Here is a 16793-nt window from a genome sequence, read left to right on the forward strand (position 1 = left end):
TCTTCAAACTCACCGCCGTAAAAACCTCAAATCCTATAATACTATCAATGTTTTGAAGGACACGCCAGATAACTGAACATTTCACTCTAAATATCCATCTTTATATATGTTTCCCAGTTTATTTAATTACGTTTTATTAGTTGCGTCTTTTACATAACACTGAATAGAAATATTAATTAAAATGACGAAAAGGAAAGGATTTATATGGAATCGGTCGTGGTATATTTTAAGACAATAACCCTTTGCTGCAGAAAGACAACTCAAAGCAGCAGACTGTTGGAATAAACTCGAACTCCGCCCTCTAAAATATAAAGTAGGGGCACTTGTTCGGCTGTTCTTATGTTCCAGATGGGTTGATAAACTTTATAAACACCCGGTTAAATCGACGTTTATCTTGAGAAAATCACTGGACAAGAAAGACATCAGTACTGGGGATTAAGATATCCCCTGCTTCCATTTTCCGACTTAGCAGTAATAACGCGTATAATGATATAAGCGGGGCGCGGAATAATAATAAAGAGCAGCCATATTGTGTAACTTGATAGCGCTACTTATGGCTCTGTACCGCCGTATTTTGACACCGTGAAATTCAATACAATTCAACAGATCGCTGGAACATGCCTGCCTCCAGCTAGACCGGATCAGCCGCTCCGGACTGCCTCTTACTTGCTAAGAAAAAAACGGAATATGGCGAGGCCCCAGTCACTCACCATCAGGTGTCATTGCTGTTGGTTTCAGTCGGTGAAATATGTCGCTGTAAACTGTACAGTCCGGGGTTCCATTTCTGACAGGAACCACAACACCCAATCCCATTATGGCACTAATCCAGCCTTGCATGTATTAGGTACCATGGGGGAAATGATAAATGAACACACAATTTTAGCTGGAAATCCTGGAGGAATAAAACATAGATGAAATTATATTGAAATGGATCTTGGGGAAATATGGTGGGGGTGTAGGGGTGTGGAGTGAAATATCATCTCGGGGACCTAGAGTCGAACCTGGTATCTCCAGAATGCAAAGCAAAGGTATTAACCCCAGGTCAGGACACAGCACTATATTTATCATCCACTTTTTTATTTATCTGATTGAATTATGTTAAAAGCTAAGTTCCCTGTTTCCAATCACCACTTCATGGACGTCTTTTCGGAATGCTGATAGTAAGATTCACGTGTTCTTAACCTCGGCCCTGGAGGGTCAGCTTCACGTTCCAGCCGTTTTTCCTGCGAGGGCACAGGACCCCTTTCGGGACCCGGAGCAGTTCACTACAGTGACGAAGAGAAAAACTGTGCCGATAATCTCACTGGTCCATCCCGCATCCAGTGTCTGATAAGTGTTCAGAGGCCAAAATAGTGTCGCGTGTGAAGATAACGTTAAGGATCCAAGTGTCTATCCTGGGGCCGCTGTGTGATCGTGTACATAAGTCACTATTTCGTATAATAGAAATGTGTTCTTTAGTTGTGAAAAGAGGACTATACGAGGGTGGGGTGTGGGGGAGTAAGGTGATGGTGTTCCGTGTAGATAGGAGCTGATAATAGTGTGTTTACCCCCGCCAACAATACAGAGGGTAGAGATTTTCTTTTTAGATGCTTTCAGACTATATCTAGCAATAAGCGGTGTCTAATAAAAACATAGGGCATATCTCCTCTCTCCCTAATATAAAGCTTTATCACCACTAAACATCCCTCGGGAGATGTGGTTTTGTTGGCGTCACGCGGTTTACAGTAATGCGTGTGTCTAGTAGAGGTCCTTGGTCCTCAGGATTCGTTTAGCGCAGACCGACGTTTCGACTGTCGAAATCATATTACTAACTCCCTCTAGCGGAATAATGATAGCAAGTAAGCTTCTGAAGAAATCTCGCCTTTTTATGGAACCAATATATTCATCAGCAAGTTGAAAATTCGCTACCACTGGGACTTTCCGTGACACAGCTGAGTTCCAAAGTCGTAAAGTCCTGCTTCAATTTTCTTTTTTTCGAATATCTATAAACGCACCAGATATAAGAACACGCGAAGTGAGGTTAATTGTCATTTCGACCACAGAAGCTCGTTCAGCCACCATGTCGGTATTACTGACATGAAAGTAAGCTTACAAACGTAAGGTGGCTTGACGGTACGTTTATGCCAGGTTTTTCTAAATCCAACCATTGCTTAAAATGTGTTAAGAGGGTCGTGTCACACGCGGAAAGATACACCAACTTGATTATACAAGTATAATAGCAATGAACTGTTGTAGCGAAAATGTCAGTACATCTAAAATATTAAAAACTCCGAATTCTGAACGAGTTAGACACTAGAATTTGAGGCACGAATCTTGCCAAAGCGTCAGAATACATTACCTTCAGAAACAATCATCATTCGTGTGTCGTAACTTTTTTTTTTTTTTTTTTTTTTTTTTTTTTTTTTTTTTTTTTTTTTTTTTTTTTTTTTTTTTTTTTGGGTCAATCAACCGAAACTCAATTTCAATTAGTCGTATTCCCCAATGTAACGAGATTATTTGTGTCAAAATCATTTGCACAAATTACTAGCCTGTTTTAGACGGACAATAACAAAAAGACCCAATTCAGTGACGGATTATACACACGCGAAACAGTTAAATTGCGTTGCGGTTTATTTCTGCAACATTAAGAGACAACTTGAATTCCTTAATGAACAACAACAACACTTAAGAACGTTCATTCGGTTTTCCCTTCCGCACTTGGAGCCACAAATTGAAATGTTATCGAGTGCCTCAGTGTTCAGTGACATGGAAGCAGCTTCCTGTGGTTTCTCTTGCACTGTGTAAACAGGGTGGCGATACATCACCCTTTCTTCCTGAGGTTATCTTGCAATTAGAAACATCATGGGCGGACTGGCTCTCACAGAGGTCAGTCGCACAATTTTCTGTTAAAACTGTTGCCGTCTGCGCGCTTACTGTGGATTCTACCATGAAACTACGTCACTAAGATACGACATAAATGCAATATCTGTAAAATAAACAGGTAGTTAAAGTGATACCAGTATTTGTTGAAGCAACTGGAAATCCACAGAAAAACATCTGCGTAATACCATGTGTTAGAATGCATGCGGAGACTTAATCTATTAAACCAACCAACCAACCAACTAACTAACTAACTAACTAACTAACTAACTAACTATCTATCTATCTAATTAACTAACTGAATCCATGAAAGTATAGTCCTTCTTGAGAAACCAAACGTTGCTGAACTAGTAAATACCCCCTTATTAAACCTGATTAATTATCGTAAAGAAACAAGTGTTTGAAAATAAAATACTCAGAGGAATATTTGAACCTAAGAGGGGTACCTGAGTTGGCACTTATAATATTACAACACTTGTAATTCATAAGGTCATCTAATATTGTTAGAATACCGAACCAGAAGAGGTTACGAGACAAATACGTCCAGAACTTCCTACTCTACGACTCAGAAGGAATTATATTATCAACGTAGATCTTAAGGAAATGGTACACGTGAGCGGAAGAGGAATGCATTACGTCCAGTGGCGGATCTGTCATTCGTGTGTTGGTGTCGCATTGTACGTTTACACGTGACAGCAGCTGTAAGTTTCGCTGATGTGCCATTCCGCCTGCAACAAATTCGAACATTCCATGCTGCACTCCTCGATTGTACTGCGGGTTTTAATTTAGGGACGTTTTATCTTAGGGAAATCCGGCCGCGGTTTCTCCGGCGTCTTGTTGTTCCAGCTCTGAGCCCTCAGGAACTCATTGTGTTTCTTGTATCTTGATTTTCTCACAGTCCCACATCCATACACAACGTGGAAAAATTTCTAAATAAGAAATTCTAGTTTCTCTTCTAAATGTCTTCATTTATGCGGTTATCTCTCGTGCTTCTTAAATACGAACTAATTTTTTGTGCCGAATGTTTGAGATTACACTTTGCGTCCAACGTCACGACAATCTTCGAACTAATTAACAAACCAACCAACCAACTAACTAACTAGTTACACTTACTCTTTGCATAGGGCAGAATCCTTGAGATAATAGTCAATTTGCTCCTAAAATTCCTCGCCTTTTATGGAACATGGAGGTTTATTACCAATATGCCCTGGTCTCTATATTGAGCCAGCTGAATTCGGTCTCCTTTTATGCTTCATAGACCCATTTAAATCCCACTCCCCGTTTGATAATATTTCGTAACAAGCTAGCATGCAGGACAACTGTGAGGGATTACTAGCCATGCGGCCGACAGCTAGAATCGTGGGTCGCCCATTTTCCACAGTCCGAGACTGCTTATTTAATGTATCATCCATACCTGAAGGCAATCTGCTACCGCAATCAGGTGACGCGCCATGCGGTGGACAAGGGCACACGCTTAACGTGGGGAAAGAATTATACAAACAAAATTTGGAAGATGTATGAGATAAATATTAAAATAACACTTGAAGATGTACGTAGTATGTGAAGTTGTGGGCTTGTTGAAAATGATCCAATGGCGGACATATATGAACACATTAATGAAACTTCGCTGTAAGAGAGAATTTCTTAACCAGATGAGTGGATTATCAGGTTCTTGATAAAATTAACCCAGTCTGATGGGCTGTTAACGTCTGGCTTGTCCTCGCAGTTTCGTTCATGTTCGGGGCGATTCGAGAGTCGACGCGGAATCTGCTTGTGTTCGGTTTGAATACTGGCTAATTTTTTCGTAGGCTTTTTAATAAACCCAGCTGATTTCCTGCGCACAGGCCACGACATCTTCCTTCTTCATCACTTTTCAGTTTTCGAGACACAACAGAGGATAATCATGTAATGTATGTCGTTATTAGACTAGAAAAGAAAGGTTTGAGGTTCTCAAGGCGGTGAAGATGTCGATGTCGGTCTTCTGGGTTGTGAGGCTTTGTGAACGTGTTGGTGGGTATCGACGTTTCGGAGAAACATACCGTTGGTAACTACCTACGAGTCAACACGGTGTCAGAACCCAGGACCCCAAGAAGCGTTAGATTCTGACTTTGTAATGAAGGGACACTCCATAGAATTGAACCTCGTCCTCGCGAATGGCGTGGGTTATCAGTTGAAAATATCAGAACTTTACAAGATGAATTTCTGGAATTCTATCTTGTGGTTAGTAAAGCCCATGGAGGGGTCTGTCAACATGGCCGCGGTCTTTTCCACGAATACGTCGCTGTATTCCTGTGGGTTTTGTGGACATATTTAAGGGCATCAATTCACCTTTGTTGTAAAATTTATCACCTTTTATTGAAGACCTGTGTTCTCGGAAAGAAAGACCCTAAGCTCAGAAATAAGCAAATATTAGGAAATGTGAAATATGGGCAGGTTTCCTGAACTGTTTGAAACACAACTCGACACTCGAAAGTCTTTTGTTTCTATAGTGCGAACACAAAATATAAACATCTATCCAAAATACGTAGCTGTTTTTTTCCAGTCAGTAAGCCGTTAATTGTTTATTAACAACTGAGAATATTACCTAGGGAGGAGTATCAAAATTTGTACTTTACAGTGACTGTGTTTCGGGATAGGCGACCGTGGTTCGATTCCCGGAAACGCAGGCTTTCTCTCTTTGCCACAACGTCAAGATCGGCTCAGGGTGGCAGCAAACTTCATACTCAGTGGGTACCGGTTGGAAGTACCAGAACGAAAACCGCGTGAGATATTCGTTTAAAATTATATGTAAAAGGGATTCCTAATTACTTCCGTCTCATTAGTGACGCTGATTTAACATTAACTCATATTGAGCTTCTCACTGCGGTGAGTCTGAAGATGACGTGTCTTCTGGGTTGTTGCGTCGTGTAGTCTGGTAGAAGTTTGCCAGCGTTTCATTGCCCTGATGTTGGAAGCTGCAAGGACCTCTGAAACGTCGGTAAACTTCTACCAGACTACACGGGCTATAACCATAAGACAGCCATTTTCAGTTCATTACCGTTCTCAATTATAATTACATGGGGGCAGAGTCTTTTTTGAAACGTTGATAGCCATTCAGCTGGTCAAGAAATTCCCTCCTTTTTTATGGAACCCAAGTTCATTACCGTAATCACAAAATCTCTATTCCGAGCTACAATTTTAACGATTCGTTTTAATATTATTCTCCACGTATGTGTTGATTTCTGAAGTTGTGTCTCTTCTTCGGCAACTAAGGCTGTCATATCGAAGATCTTTAATCTCCACGCATGCTACATACCCTGGCCATCTCCTATATTGATCAGTGAAGTGTCAGGGGTTGAGAAAGCATACAACAGCCTTCGCGCTGACTGTCCGAACAGAAGTACGAGCAAGAAGAGCTTTTGGCGACAACGCGATTAAGGGGGCGGTGTTATCAGTGATGGATGGATCAATTAATCCGAACGAAGCACGGCAGCTCATCCATCTAGCACTGTCGTTGTAACGGACAGCTCAAACGTGCCATCAGACCAAAGGCCGCTTCTGTGATGTAGCGCTGCTCAAAGGGGATTCATTTCTCGTCACTTTTTAAATTTCCGCCCCTTTGTCTCTGCTACAGACATGACCGGTTTAAGTCAGCGAGGAGCACGGGTGTGAAACTTGGTGTCTCGGCCTAAGATCGAGAGGTGCTGAGGTGAATATCTGGACCCAAGAGGGGTGATGTTTCAGGAGGGTAGAAGCAACTGCGAAATGAGGGAGGATTCTTCAGAAGATATTATTAGAAGGGCCAAATAAAGTCGAATCAGACGGGCGGGACATGTACAAAGACGGATAAATCAGAAATGGTCATAAAATTTTGTTTGTGAAACCTGAAGGTAAGAGATCACTCGGAAGACCTAGGTGTAGATGGAAGGTTAATATGAAACTAGTAATATATATCATGAAAAAAGAGTGGCGGACTGTATTAATCTGGCTCTGGATAGGAACAGATAGTGAGCTGTTTGTAACACGGCATTGAACATTGTGATTCCATGAACAAATACAAAGATCGCGGGTTTGAATCCCGCTTGAGACATGCATATCAGCATTTTCCTGTGTTGTATAATACAAAGGATGACTGTATTCTGGGTTGTTACGCCGTGTAGTCTGGTAGATCGCCCTGATGATGGAGGCAGCAAGGACCTCTGAAAGTCAGTAAACTTCTACCAGACTATACGGCGCTACAACCCAGAAGACAGCCATTTTCACACTCACCGCCGCGAAAAACTCAAAGCCTACTGTATGGTCCTGTTTAGATGCAGGCCTTGCGACGAGCCGATCCCCTACAGTGGGAGACCAACCGAATATCTGAAGGATTGATAACTTCAGAATAAATTCTTAATCGGGAAGAACACAGGTTGAATATGTGACAGGTGTATAAAAGCTACGTTTGCTAGTGAAAAGTAGTGGATTTTAGGTAATTAATCGTCTGTTAATTGGGTATTCGTGGGAGTCCCAATAAAAGCTTGCACAGGTGACTTCACCTACAACTACCCAATATGATTTTATTTGTTGCAACACAAATTCACAAGTCATTGAACGAGTCGAGTGTGTTACCATAGTAGCAAACAGATGTGACACCGACCTGTGTCGCAGAGTAAACAATCCCCCACTAGATGGCACCTGCTGTGTTACCTGACAAATGGGGGGGGTGGGGGGGGGTGGATGTAATTTTGAAAGGGATGATGCACGCTGGAGTATAATTACGATAGGCAGCATGAAGGGGATTCAAATCATCATTTATGACCTGCGTCTGATATTGGGGAGAGGGTAAAAAATGAGGTCACAACTTATGTCAAAGTTGTGTGCGCCTCTACAAGACAAATTCGAAACACCTGACAGCAATGAGGGGGCCGGAGACAAATTCAACTTTTTATCCGTAATAGGATGTGTATTTTGAGTTGCGTAGAATCCCCCAAATTTAGAGAAATAATAACATTTAATCTGATGCCATTCTATAGGTCTGATGGACCACATAACAGATTACAATATCCCAACTACTTCTATTGCCGAAATTTATTCGATATCCGTCAAGCAATTTCCGAAGTTGAAACGTGACTACGGCTGACGTGACTTCCTCATTAGGCGTTCACTCTATTCACACCGTGCAAAGGAAGCAGAACACCGCCACTGCGTCTAGACGTCTTTACTCCACCGTGATCGCGACAAAACACGGAAGTTATTGGTGTGCTTCACTCTCCGACGGCTCAACCCCCGGTCGCCAATGACTGGTCGTGTTTCCGTTGCAGGTAGCAGTGAAGAGGGCGAACCTACAGCCACTGTGGAAGAAGAGTCCATGGACGACCCGCTGTCAATGGGACCACCGTCACGTGACCCGCTTCTGGCGACCCGTGTCCCACCTGAACTCGAACTCAGAGACCCTGGTTCCGGCGTCTGGACACGACAACTCGTTTCCCGAGGAACCCGGCTCGGCACGTTTATCGGCTTGTGGGTATCGGAGCCAGAGGACCCGCGGTACGCCTTGGAGGTGAGTTCTCTCGCCCGCGCGACCACTGGGCAAGTCCACGTCCTGTTGCATATCTCATACACAGTACGGACACATTATTGTAGCATCAGGAGGTGAACATGCTGATTTGCGTAAGAACTTACATTCTTGAGACCCCCAGCTTTCGTAAAACTATACCGCAGAAAGCGATTTTTCGGTTTCACACGCGGTGAAGACGTCGATGTTGGTCGTCGAGTTTTGCTGCCATGTGGATGGCTTAAGATTTACGTTAGAACCCCGAAAACCAGCGTTGAAATTTATGATTTCTTGCTAACGGCATTTGTTAACTAACCACTACCTCATACAGTATTGCTGTTTGCATTACGACGTGGTGAAAAATGGTATCGGTTAAAATTCAAACTTCCTGGGTAAAACAGTTAAACGGGAAACACATTTATATAGCCACATTTTGCTTTGGTTATGAGCGAAATAGATGAGACCCATCTGTCGAGAAGACTTCGAACTAGCAGTTTTAAGCGCAGTCAGATGATAAGATAGGTTGGACATGGAGAAATCCTAGATGCATAAAGAAATTTATTCAGAACACCCCGAAGGAAAGCGACAGCTTGAAAAACTTTGACGCAGATGTGAAGATTAACATTAAAATGAATAGTACTGAAATATCATTTGAAGGTTCTGATGCAGTTTAACAAGCCTAGAGTGCGATTAAATGACAAAACTTTTTATCTGTGAGAATGGCGATATTTTCCGTGCCGATTTTCCCCTCGTTCATCCCTTGCAGTATAAACGTCACACTCTTTCTGATGACGAAATACTACAACCATGCCTGAGCTCGGAAAAAAATACCAAAAACCAGTGTTGGATGATGTCTTAACCACCACAGGAGAGCATAGAAAATGAAGCTAATCAATTATATAAGTGCCGCCCTGTCGACTTGCCAGTAGCGAGTGTCAGATTGTTAAAATACCGTCAGGGCGGGAGTAGGGGGTTGTTAGTGCGGGATCACACAAGATGATTAACAGACTTGCTTAATGCCTCTCTGTCTGATTGCACAAACCCTATTACTCCTGGATTCTTTTCGTGCAGAAGCGTCACGGAGAAGCACTTAGTAACCGACTACTCACGATTTAGTGCAGTGGCGGCTTGTGTACTGTTGACAGTAGCTATCGGCGCTGGATGCGTGATGCGTTTGAGGACGAATGCCTACCCCATCTCCTCTTAAGTTACCGTTTATGACTACAGCCAAATGCCGAGTCACAGTTGGAGCCCGAATTAAGAATTTATGTTGTGATAATAATCTGGCTGGTCTGACCTATTGCACAGTTTAAATGCGGTCATAAATTAATGTGAAACATTTGCTGAATGGTAACTGGCAGGTTGAATTCGAAGTACCTGGAATAAAACTTGTCCTAATGTCACGTGATGAGCTTGTTATATGGGGTTTTCCTGGTACCTAGCTGTGGCCTCCGAGCCATATCTGTGATAAGGCCTGCTTTAACTACGAATTTTTTGTTCAAAACATTTTGAGAGCGACACGGTGAATCCAAATATCATTGTTCCTAAATTATTCAGCACAGTTGTATCAACTGCAGATGCTACTTAATTGTGTGTGATTTATTTAACGATGTTATCAAAAAAATATGTATAATAGATTGATAGGATAATTAATGTATTGGAAAGATGTGAGAAGAAACTGGTCGCAACCATATTTAATGTACCATTCTAGCATTTACCTTTACGGAAGCACTGAGGACATCAGTCTGATAATGCTGTTTAAGAAAATAATCGCTGTTTATTCTGACAATCACACGTATTCATTAAATACAGTGAATACGCAAAATGGAGAGTTATTTACTACTCATGCAGGCAATGGATGGAGTTTGCTTACCGATGAATATTAAAGAAGTAAAGTTTATCCGCGTAACTAGCCGCCACTGACCATCAGTCTCATCCCTACTCCTTCCGTCTCTTTAACAAACCAACCCTCGCTCTAGCAATTGATTTTCATTCCACTTAATGCAGTAGGGGGAAGTTACAGCGGACAATTAAGTAGCGCTGATACCTTTTCTTACGTCGACACGCCATCACGTGGTTATACGAACTGTAGGAGAAACACCGGACGATAAGGCGTCTCGATTCGGCTACGCAAAGTTCATTGATGTTAATAGAAAACAAATATTTTCTCGGTTTCTTTAACGATGGGATTGAGAACGTGTGAAGTGGAAAGAATAAGTAAGGAGGCGGTTGTCGCATAAGGTAATATCCCGGTATTTTCCACGAATAACCTCTTAGGGTAGTCGATCCTGAACCGAGATTCGAATCCTGAATCTTTTGAATACGAAGCCGGTGCGCTAACCAATCGACCATGACGTTATTTAAAATAAACAATAAATAAAGCGTGCGTGAAAAGAAAAATTGAGGAGGAACGAAGGGATGAAGAAGGAAACTTAACAAAGAACGAACATACAATGAAGATACCGACAGAAGGCAAGAATAACGAAAGACGAAGGAATAAAGAGAGACAAGGAAGAAAAGCATCACTCAACATGTATGTTAAATGAGAGATAAATAGCGCCTTTTTTCTCTGAATATAGGTCTACAAAAAAATATCAGACGGTTTAATTATGAAGGTGTATAGACTGTCATTCACAAAAGAAAATTATCCCCCCCCCTTCCAAATGACATAAAATCGTATTATACGAGGTGCGATCGGAAAGTTTCCAGACTGTGTTAATAGCGGGCGAACCGGATGTAGTACGAGCTTCTGCCTTTAGGGGGTGCGGCCTACATTCATAGTGAATCAGTGTGCCAGCCGGCATCATCGAATTAGCATTTGTTTCTTAGTTACGGGCGTTTTGGTAGTGCATTACACCGACCCTCCTGCGATTTCAGAATGGCGTGTGCATCAAATTTTGCCAAAGACTCGCCAAAACGGCTACGGAAACCTATGAAATGCTAAAGCAAGCATTTGGGGAGTCCGCAATGGGTCGTGCACAAACTTTTGTGTGGCATTCACGTTTTAAAAATGGCCGAACCTCTGTCGATGATGACGAGCGTTCTGGACGACCATCTTCGAGCACAACGCCCGAAAATGTTACGAAGATTCGGCAGGCCATTCACGAAGATCGACGACGTACCATCAACGACTTGTGCGACATTGTTGGGATAGGCTATGGGACCTGTCAGCTGATTCTAAAGGAAGAACTCCACATGCGACGCATCATGACAACGCGCCAGCGCACACCGCCCTCAAAGTTCGGCAGTTTTTGGCCTCAAACACCATGGCCGTCATCCCGCACCCTCCTTATTCGCCGTGTGACTTCTTCCTCTTCCCAAAGATGAAAATTCAGCTAAAGGGAAGGAGATTTGAGACGATAGAAGAAATTCAGGCAGAATCGCAGATGGTGCTTGACAGGCTGACAAAGAAAGATTTCCAGGGATGCTTCCAGGCTTGGCAGCGGCGCTGGGATCGTTGTGTTCACTCCCAGGGGAACTACTTCGAGGGTGATGGATGAATTTAATACCTGAGATAAGTGTACGGGTTTTTATAGGCGCAGTCTAGAAACTTTCCGATCGCACTTCGTACCAGCGTGGAGGTAAACCTCCACATATTCTCAACCCAAAATTACGTTTCCACCGCCGTGCACATAGAAGATGAAAGTCCCCATGAGGGTTCAGGTGTCGCGTGATCGCGTTATTGACAATAAATTTCTGCTGTTAACAGGAATCGAACTCCATTGTATATTTTTTACTTGTTTATACGTAACTTGTGTTTTAGGCCATGTATTTCAGATCATCGGTTAGGAACGCCAGATAATTTCTCTGTGGCAATTCGGAATTTTGAAGCCTGTTGCTAGAATTTATGAACGCAGATGTGTTATTTCTGTTGGATTGACAGTAATACGTACTGTTAATACAACAGAATAGTATTGGCAGGTATTTGTGGGCCGTCGTGTCCTGTAACGCGACATTCCACTTTGTTCATTGCTTGAGTCTGCGGCTTGTTCCTCGGGGAACCACAAAGCAGCTAATTGAAAACCAGGGCCAAACGAGCAGTCTGCCAACACCGTCTTTCACTTCTCAATATTTTTTAAAAAACAATTTCATGTGTGATATTCCATAACAGCCCCTCCATACAATTCTTAATGACTTCCCCCCACCTTTGTTTCATTCAGCCAATAGCGTTCCATGTTATTTTGTTACGAAATCGATTGTTAAGGCGTCTTTACCACAGATTGTCATTATGACAGGCCAGCCACAAGTTGACATTAAGGGTGTTGTTCTATTGGCAGCACTGGTGACCAGTGTTATGCATTAATTCAGTTTATTAAGCACAGTGGCATTTCAAAACTGTCAAAGACGTAGAGTGAATAAGTGAATATGGAGTACACGGGGACATGCGAGGATTGCCCTGTCTTAAATTTCATTAGATTTACCGTCGGTGGAAGACGTTTCGGAGGCGTCTCACGTATAACATATATTATCAGACTAACTAAACAGGTACACTACAATTTCATTAAGAAACACCATTTAACATTTCTTTTTAGAAGCTGACAGTAGCTCACTTAGCTAAGTAATTTTCTGTCTTTTACGAAAAACGAATGTTTTTTACCAGTTCCTATCTTGATCCAGATGAATCCAATCCACACATTGTTTCCTTACGATTTATCTCCTGTCTTATACGCGTTTTATAAATGTGAAAGACGACCAGCGGTAGAAATCCGAAGATGAAGGGACTAAGACCTCACTCACTCTACCAGAACACTGGACCTACAGACAGATATGCTGACAAGTATCGATGACTCGAACCGAATTTGAATCTTCGGTCTGATTGTTGGTGAGGGTAGATTTTCATATCCTTGGTCTTCGGCTTCTGAACTCATCTCTCACCAAGTGTTGGCGTAACGACCGACCAAGAAAGGGTGTCCAAAACATTGTGTCACGAGTAAAAAAAAAAATCTGATTATGCGGCATTACTTAAACTTCAAGTTAAGAAATGAGAACTTTTGGTCTCATGGGGTCGGATAAAATTTCTTAGTAGTTACGGTGAGTAGTTAGCTCTAACTCCGCAAGGGGACCCTGGGTCTAGTGCTGGATGCAACCCTCATCACCTCCATGTCTTGCGGTGACACCAACGTCATCTGCCACTGCGTGGTCTCGCGTGGTAGTCAGTCTCGCCGCCAAAGTCTGATTAACTTCGTTCACAGAAAGCCACGTCGACTGCTTGTTCACACCCGGACTTTCCGGTACATGTCTCTCCGCGGAACGAAACGGTCTTCGTGTCTTTGATCTTCGGCTTCTGAACCACTCTCAGTAAATGCTGGCCTAATGATGGCCCAAAGAGGGGTGTGAACGAGGAAGTCAAAAACAATAAATCCAGTTTGCGTTTGTGTCACAGTCAGTAATTAATCTTCATGTCGAGAAATGTCAGCTTATAGTCTCGAGAGTAATTCTCCACATCTAACAACGTCATCTTGTTTGTTATCTTAATCATCACCTTCACATTTTTCTTAATTCTTATATTATCTTTTACGAATCAGACCGTCCGACGTGTTCCATTCCATAACTGACTCCGAAACACCAAACTGGACGATTGGTAGGTCTCTTTTGGTCAGGCACCTGCGCCTGCAAGTTCTGTCTCAGTGCAGGACAGCACACAAGATGGTGGACATACGCCTATGTCCCACGTGGGGTTCAAAACCACGAGTGGTCCAAGAACATACGGGCCTTCGACCGGCTAACCCGTGTGGTCGAATGATAGACTATGATTTGTGATCAGAACAGATTATGAATGTAGACTTACCACACGCGCTGAGGAAGAATGTAAAAATCTTATTTTCTGTTTTATAAAAGTATTTAAGAGATTTGTTTAAAAATTGTGTTAATTTTCAGGTTCTCGCTTTTGTGTATCAATTGATTTTTTCTTATCTCTGTGAACATCTGTACCATTCACGTTATCATATATTTGTAAAGCACCTTTACTTCTTACGCGAAGTCGTAAATGTAAAACTCATTGCTTGTAATGGTGAAAATATCTTTAAATTCTTCGCTCGCAATGGACTGGTTTGTCAATAAAAACTTAAATATACGCGGGGCCGTTTTACGTTCATTCTCTTAACGTAATTGAAACCGGCCACACATCTACTTGGAAAACGCAACACAGACCTCATATTTAAAATGACGTATTTAATTTGATGGTCTAAAGCGTAAACTGCTAGAAGCGACTACTTCTTTTCGTGATTCCAATTAATCAACTAACTGGGTAATTACTCGGTACACTCAAAGGTTCGAAAGTAAACAGAGACCTTGTGTGATCAAAATCTATATTTCTATTGGCGACAAACATGTCAAATGAACAAAATTATAAAATTATGCACTAATTCGACGGTACACACTAATTAACGGAATAGTCTGTTTTGAAACACTCTGTCTAATATCTGAATACCAGTGAAAAACAGCCCGTTGAAATTCAATGGAGAATGTTTTCTTTCGCAGGCCTGTTTTCATTCCATAACCAATTTCTAACGTTTCATTATCCCTTCTTATCTTTGTCTCATTTCCTTCTTTCAACTTAGAACAACAACGAAGATTGTCAGGCGTTCTACCTACTACGATACTTCGATACTGCTAAAATAAACCAAATGATAGCAGTACTTGTTAAACATTGCTATTTGCATCATTGACGAGAACTTATGAGCAGTATGTCGACAGCTGAAAAACAAAGTTGAAGAGAAAGTGTTTCATAATGAAACCAAGAGGTTATTAATTAGATTCATTCATTACTCACCAGATGTCCCTTGATAAACCGAGCGATGCGAGACCTAGGACAAACAAACAAACAAACTGGTCACACACAATCCATTACTTCTGTCACCTGATTACATGCTATTATATTTTCTTGAAAGGTTGATAATTATTAATCTAGTGAGGAGATTAATTGTTTCTGAGGAAATCGAAGTCATCTTCAATTTGTGAATCCTGTTGTGTCAGCTGAAGGGCCAACCAGCACAATACTTAGATTACGGATGAATTATCTAAAAACTGTGCTACATGTTTCGACCCTTGTGGTCATCAGTTGCTATGACATACGCAGAAGCGTCATAACTGGATTGGTACTTTCAGATCCCAGTATACAATAATAATACTAGTTTTTGAATTTTTTTAACATCTGTTTTATATTCACTTCGTCTACAACAAAATACCCCCCTTCCGGCCATTTCCTGTACTGGTTCAACTGAGGATTTTCTGTTCCTAGACCAGTCAAGCTCCCTAGTAATTTTTACAAAAGCTTAACAATGGACGCTCTCGTAGGCCGAAACGTCTAACACGATGGATCTTCATAATTTGTACTCTTCATAAAGTATTATTGGAGTGACGAAATAAGAAAGTATGCGATGGTCGGTGCATGTAGCACACACGGAAGAAAAAATATTCATACCTTTGTTTCGAAAATCCTGAAGGGAAAACTGGCTTAAATGGAACGATAATATAAAAACGTGTGTTAAATTAATACTGTCTGAGTGTGTGAACTGGATTAATTTGGCTCATGATAGGTACCAGTGGTGGACTTTTGTGAACACTGTAATGAACCCATGGGTTCCATAAAAGGCGGAAATTTATTTACGAACTGTTATCAGCTTGTTAAGAAGGATTTTGTTCAGCGAAAATGTCAGAAAAAAATTAGAAACGTGGATAGTCGTAAATTCGGGTCCGTCGTAAACCAGAGACGACCTGAACTGTAACCCGAAGCTCACCTTTTGCACCGCTGTGCATGCTGTTTCGAGCTGATAAGTTCCACACACACACACACCCAAACTATTCTGCCTCCCGGTACAGGCAATAATTACAGTCGAGTCTGATGATCTACATATTACAGTCATTGCAAATTCTAGTCAGTACCAAATTAAACGTGTATAATTAACAGGACCCTCCCCCTCTCACCTCCTGTAATTACGAACGGGGGTGGGGGGATGGGGTGAGTCTGTCCAAGCTACAGCGGGCGCCATGAATTGTTAATACGTCAACAGAAACCACTCCGAAGAGGCCTAACGCTCCTAGGGTACAGTCGCGTCATATTTAAAGTGATATTTTAAAATCGAATCGAAACGTTTTTATTTTGGAAGGCGAAGCCAGATGACAGAATTTTATTGTACTGATAATAATATCAGATGTTACAACTTCGATTCAGTGATGCAAGGTTTATTTAACGAAGATTATTAACATGCAAATTTAAGGATAGTGAATGGTGAATTAGAATATGGAAGAAAACGGTCGTGGCCTGATTTAAAATTCTTCAACAAAACTTTCCTGAAGAAAATGAGTCCACAAAAATCATTCCTAAAGATAGCGATTTCTGGACCATGACACAAACTCAGGATCTAAGAGATGCAAAGCAGAAATTTAAACGCTAAATCACGTCATTTAATGTTGATAA

At 41.7% G+C, this 16793-nt stretch overlaps 1 protein-coding gene and 1 long non-coding RNA gene across 4 annotated transcripts in view; one reads left to right on the top strand and one right to left on the bottom strand.

Annotated features, from left to right (window-relative positions):
• Window positions 1-16793, top strand: part of LOC110831782 (transcription factor hamlet) — a 189529-nt gene that overhangs the window by 101178 nt on the left and 71558 nt on the right. For all 3 annotated transcript variants that reach the window (XM_022068172.2, XM_022068173.2, XM_022068174.2), the window contains exon 2: window positions 8142-8380. In XM_022068172.2, coding sequence (XP_021923864.2) covers window positions 8142-8380 — 239 coding nt within the window. The remainder of the gene's footprint in view (window positions 1-8141; window positions 8381-16793) is intronic.
• Window positions 1-16793, bottom strand: part of LOC147874613 (uncharacterized) — a 202205-nt gene that overhangs the window by 38399 nt on the left and 147013 nt on the right. Inside the window, exon 2 of the long non-coding RNA XR_015533933.1 lies at window positions 15147-15180. This is a non-coding gene — a long non-coding RNA (uncharacterized LOC147874613). The remainder of the gene's footprint in view (window positions 1-15146; window positions 15181-16793) is intronic.

Source organism: Zootermopsis nevadensis, unplaced genomic scaffold, assembly GCF_977971745.1.
Source record: "Zootermopsis nevadensis isolate Lab colony 2312 unplaced genomic scaffold, Znev_1.0 Znev_ptg000007l, whole genome shotgun sequence".
Classification (NCBI taxonomy): domain Eukaryota; kingdom Metazoa; phylum Arthropoda; class Insecta; order Blattodea; family Termopsidae; genus Zootermopsis; species Zootermopsis nevadensis.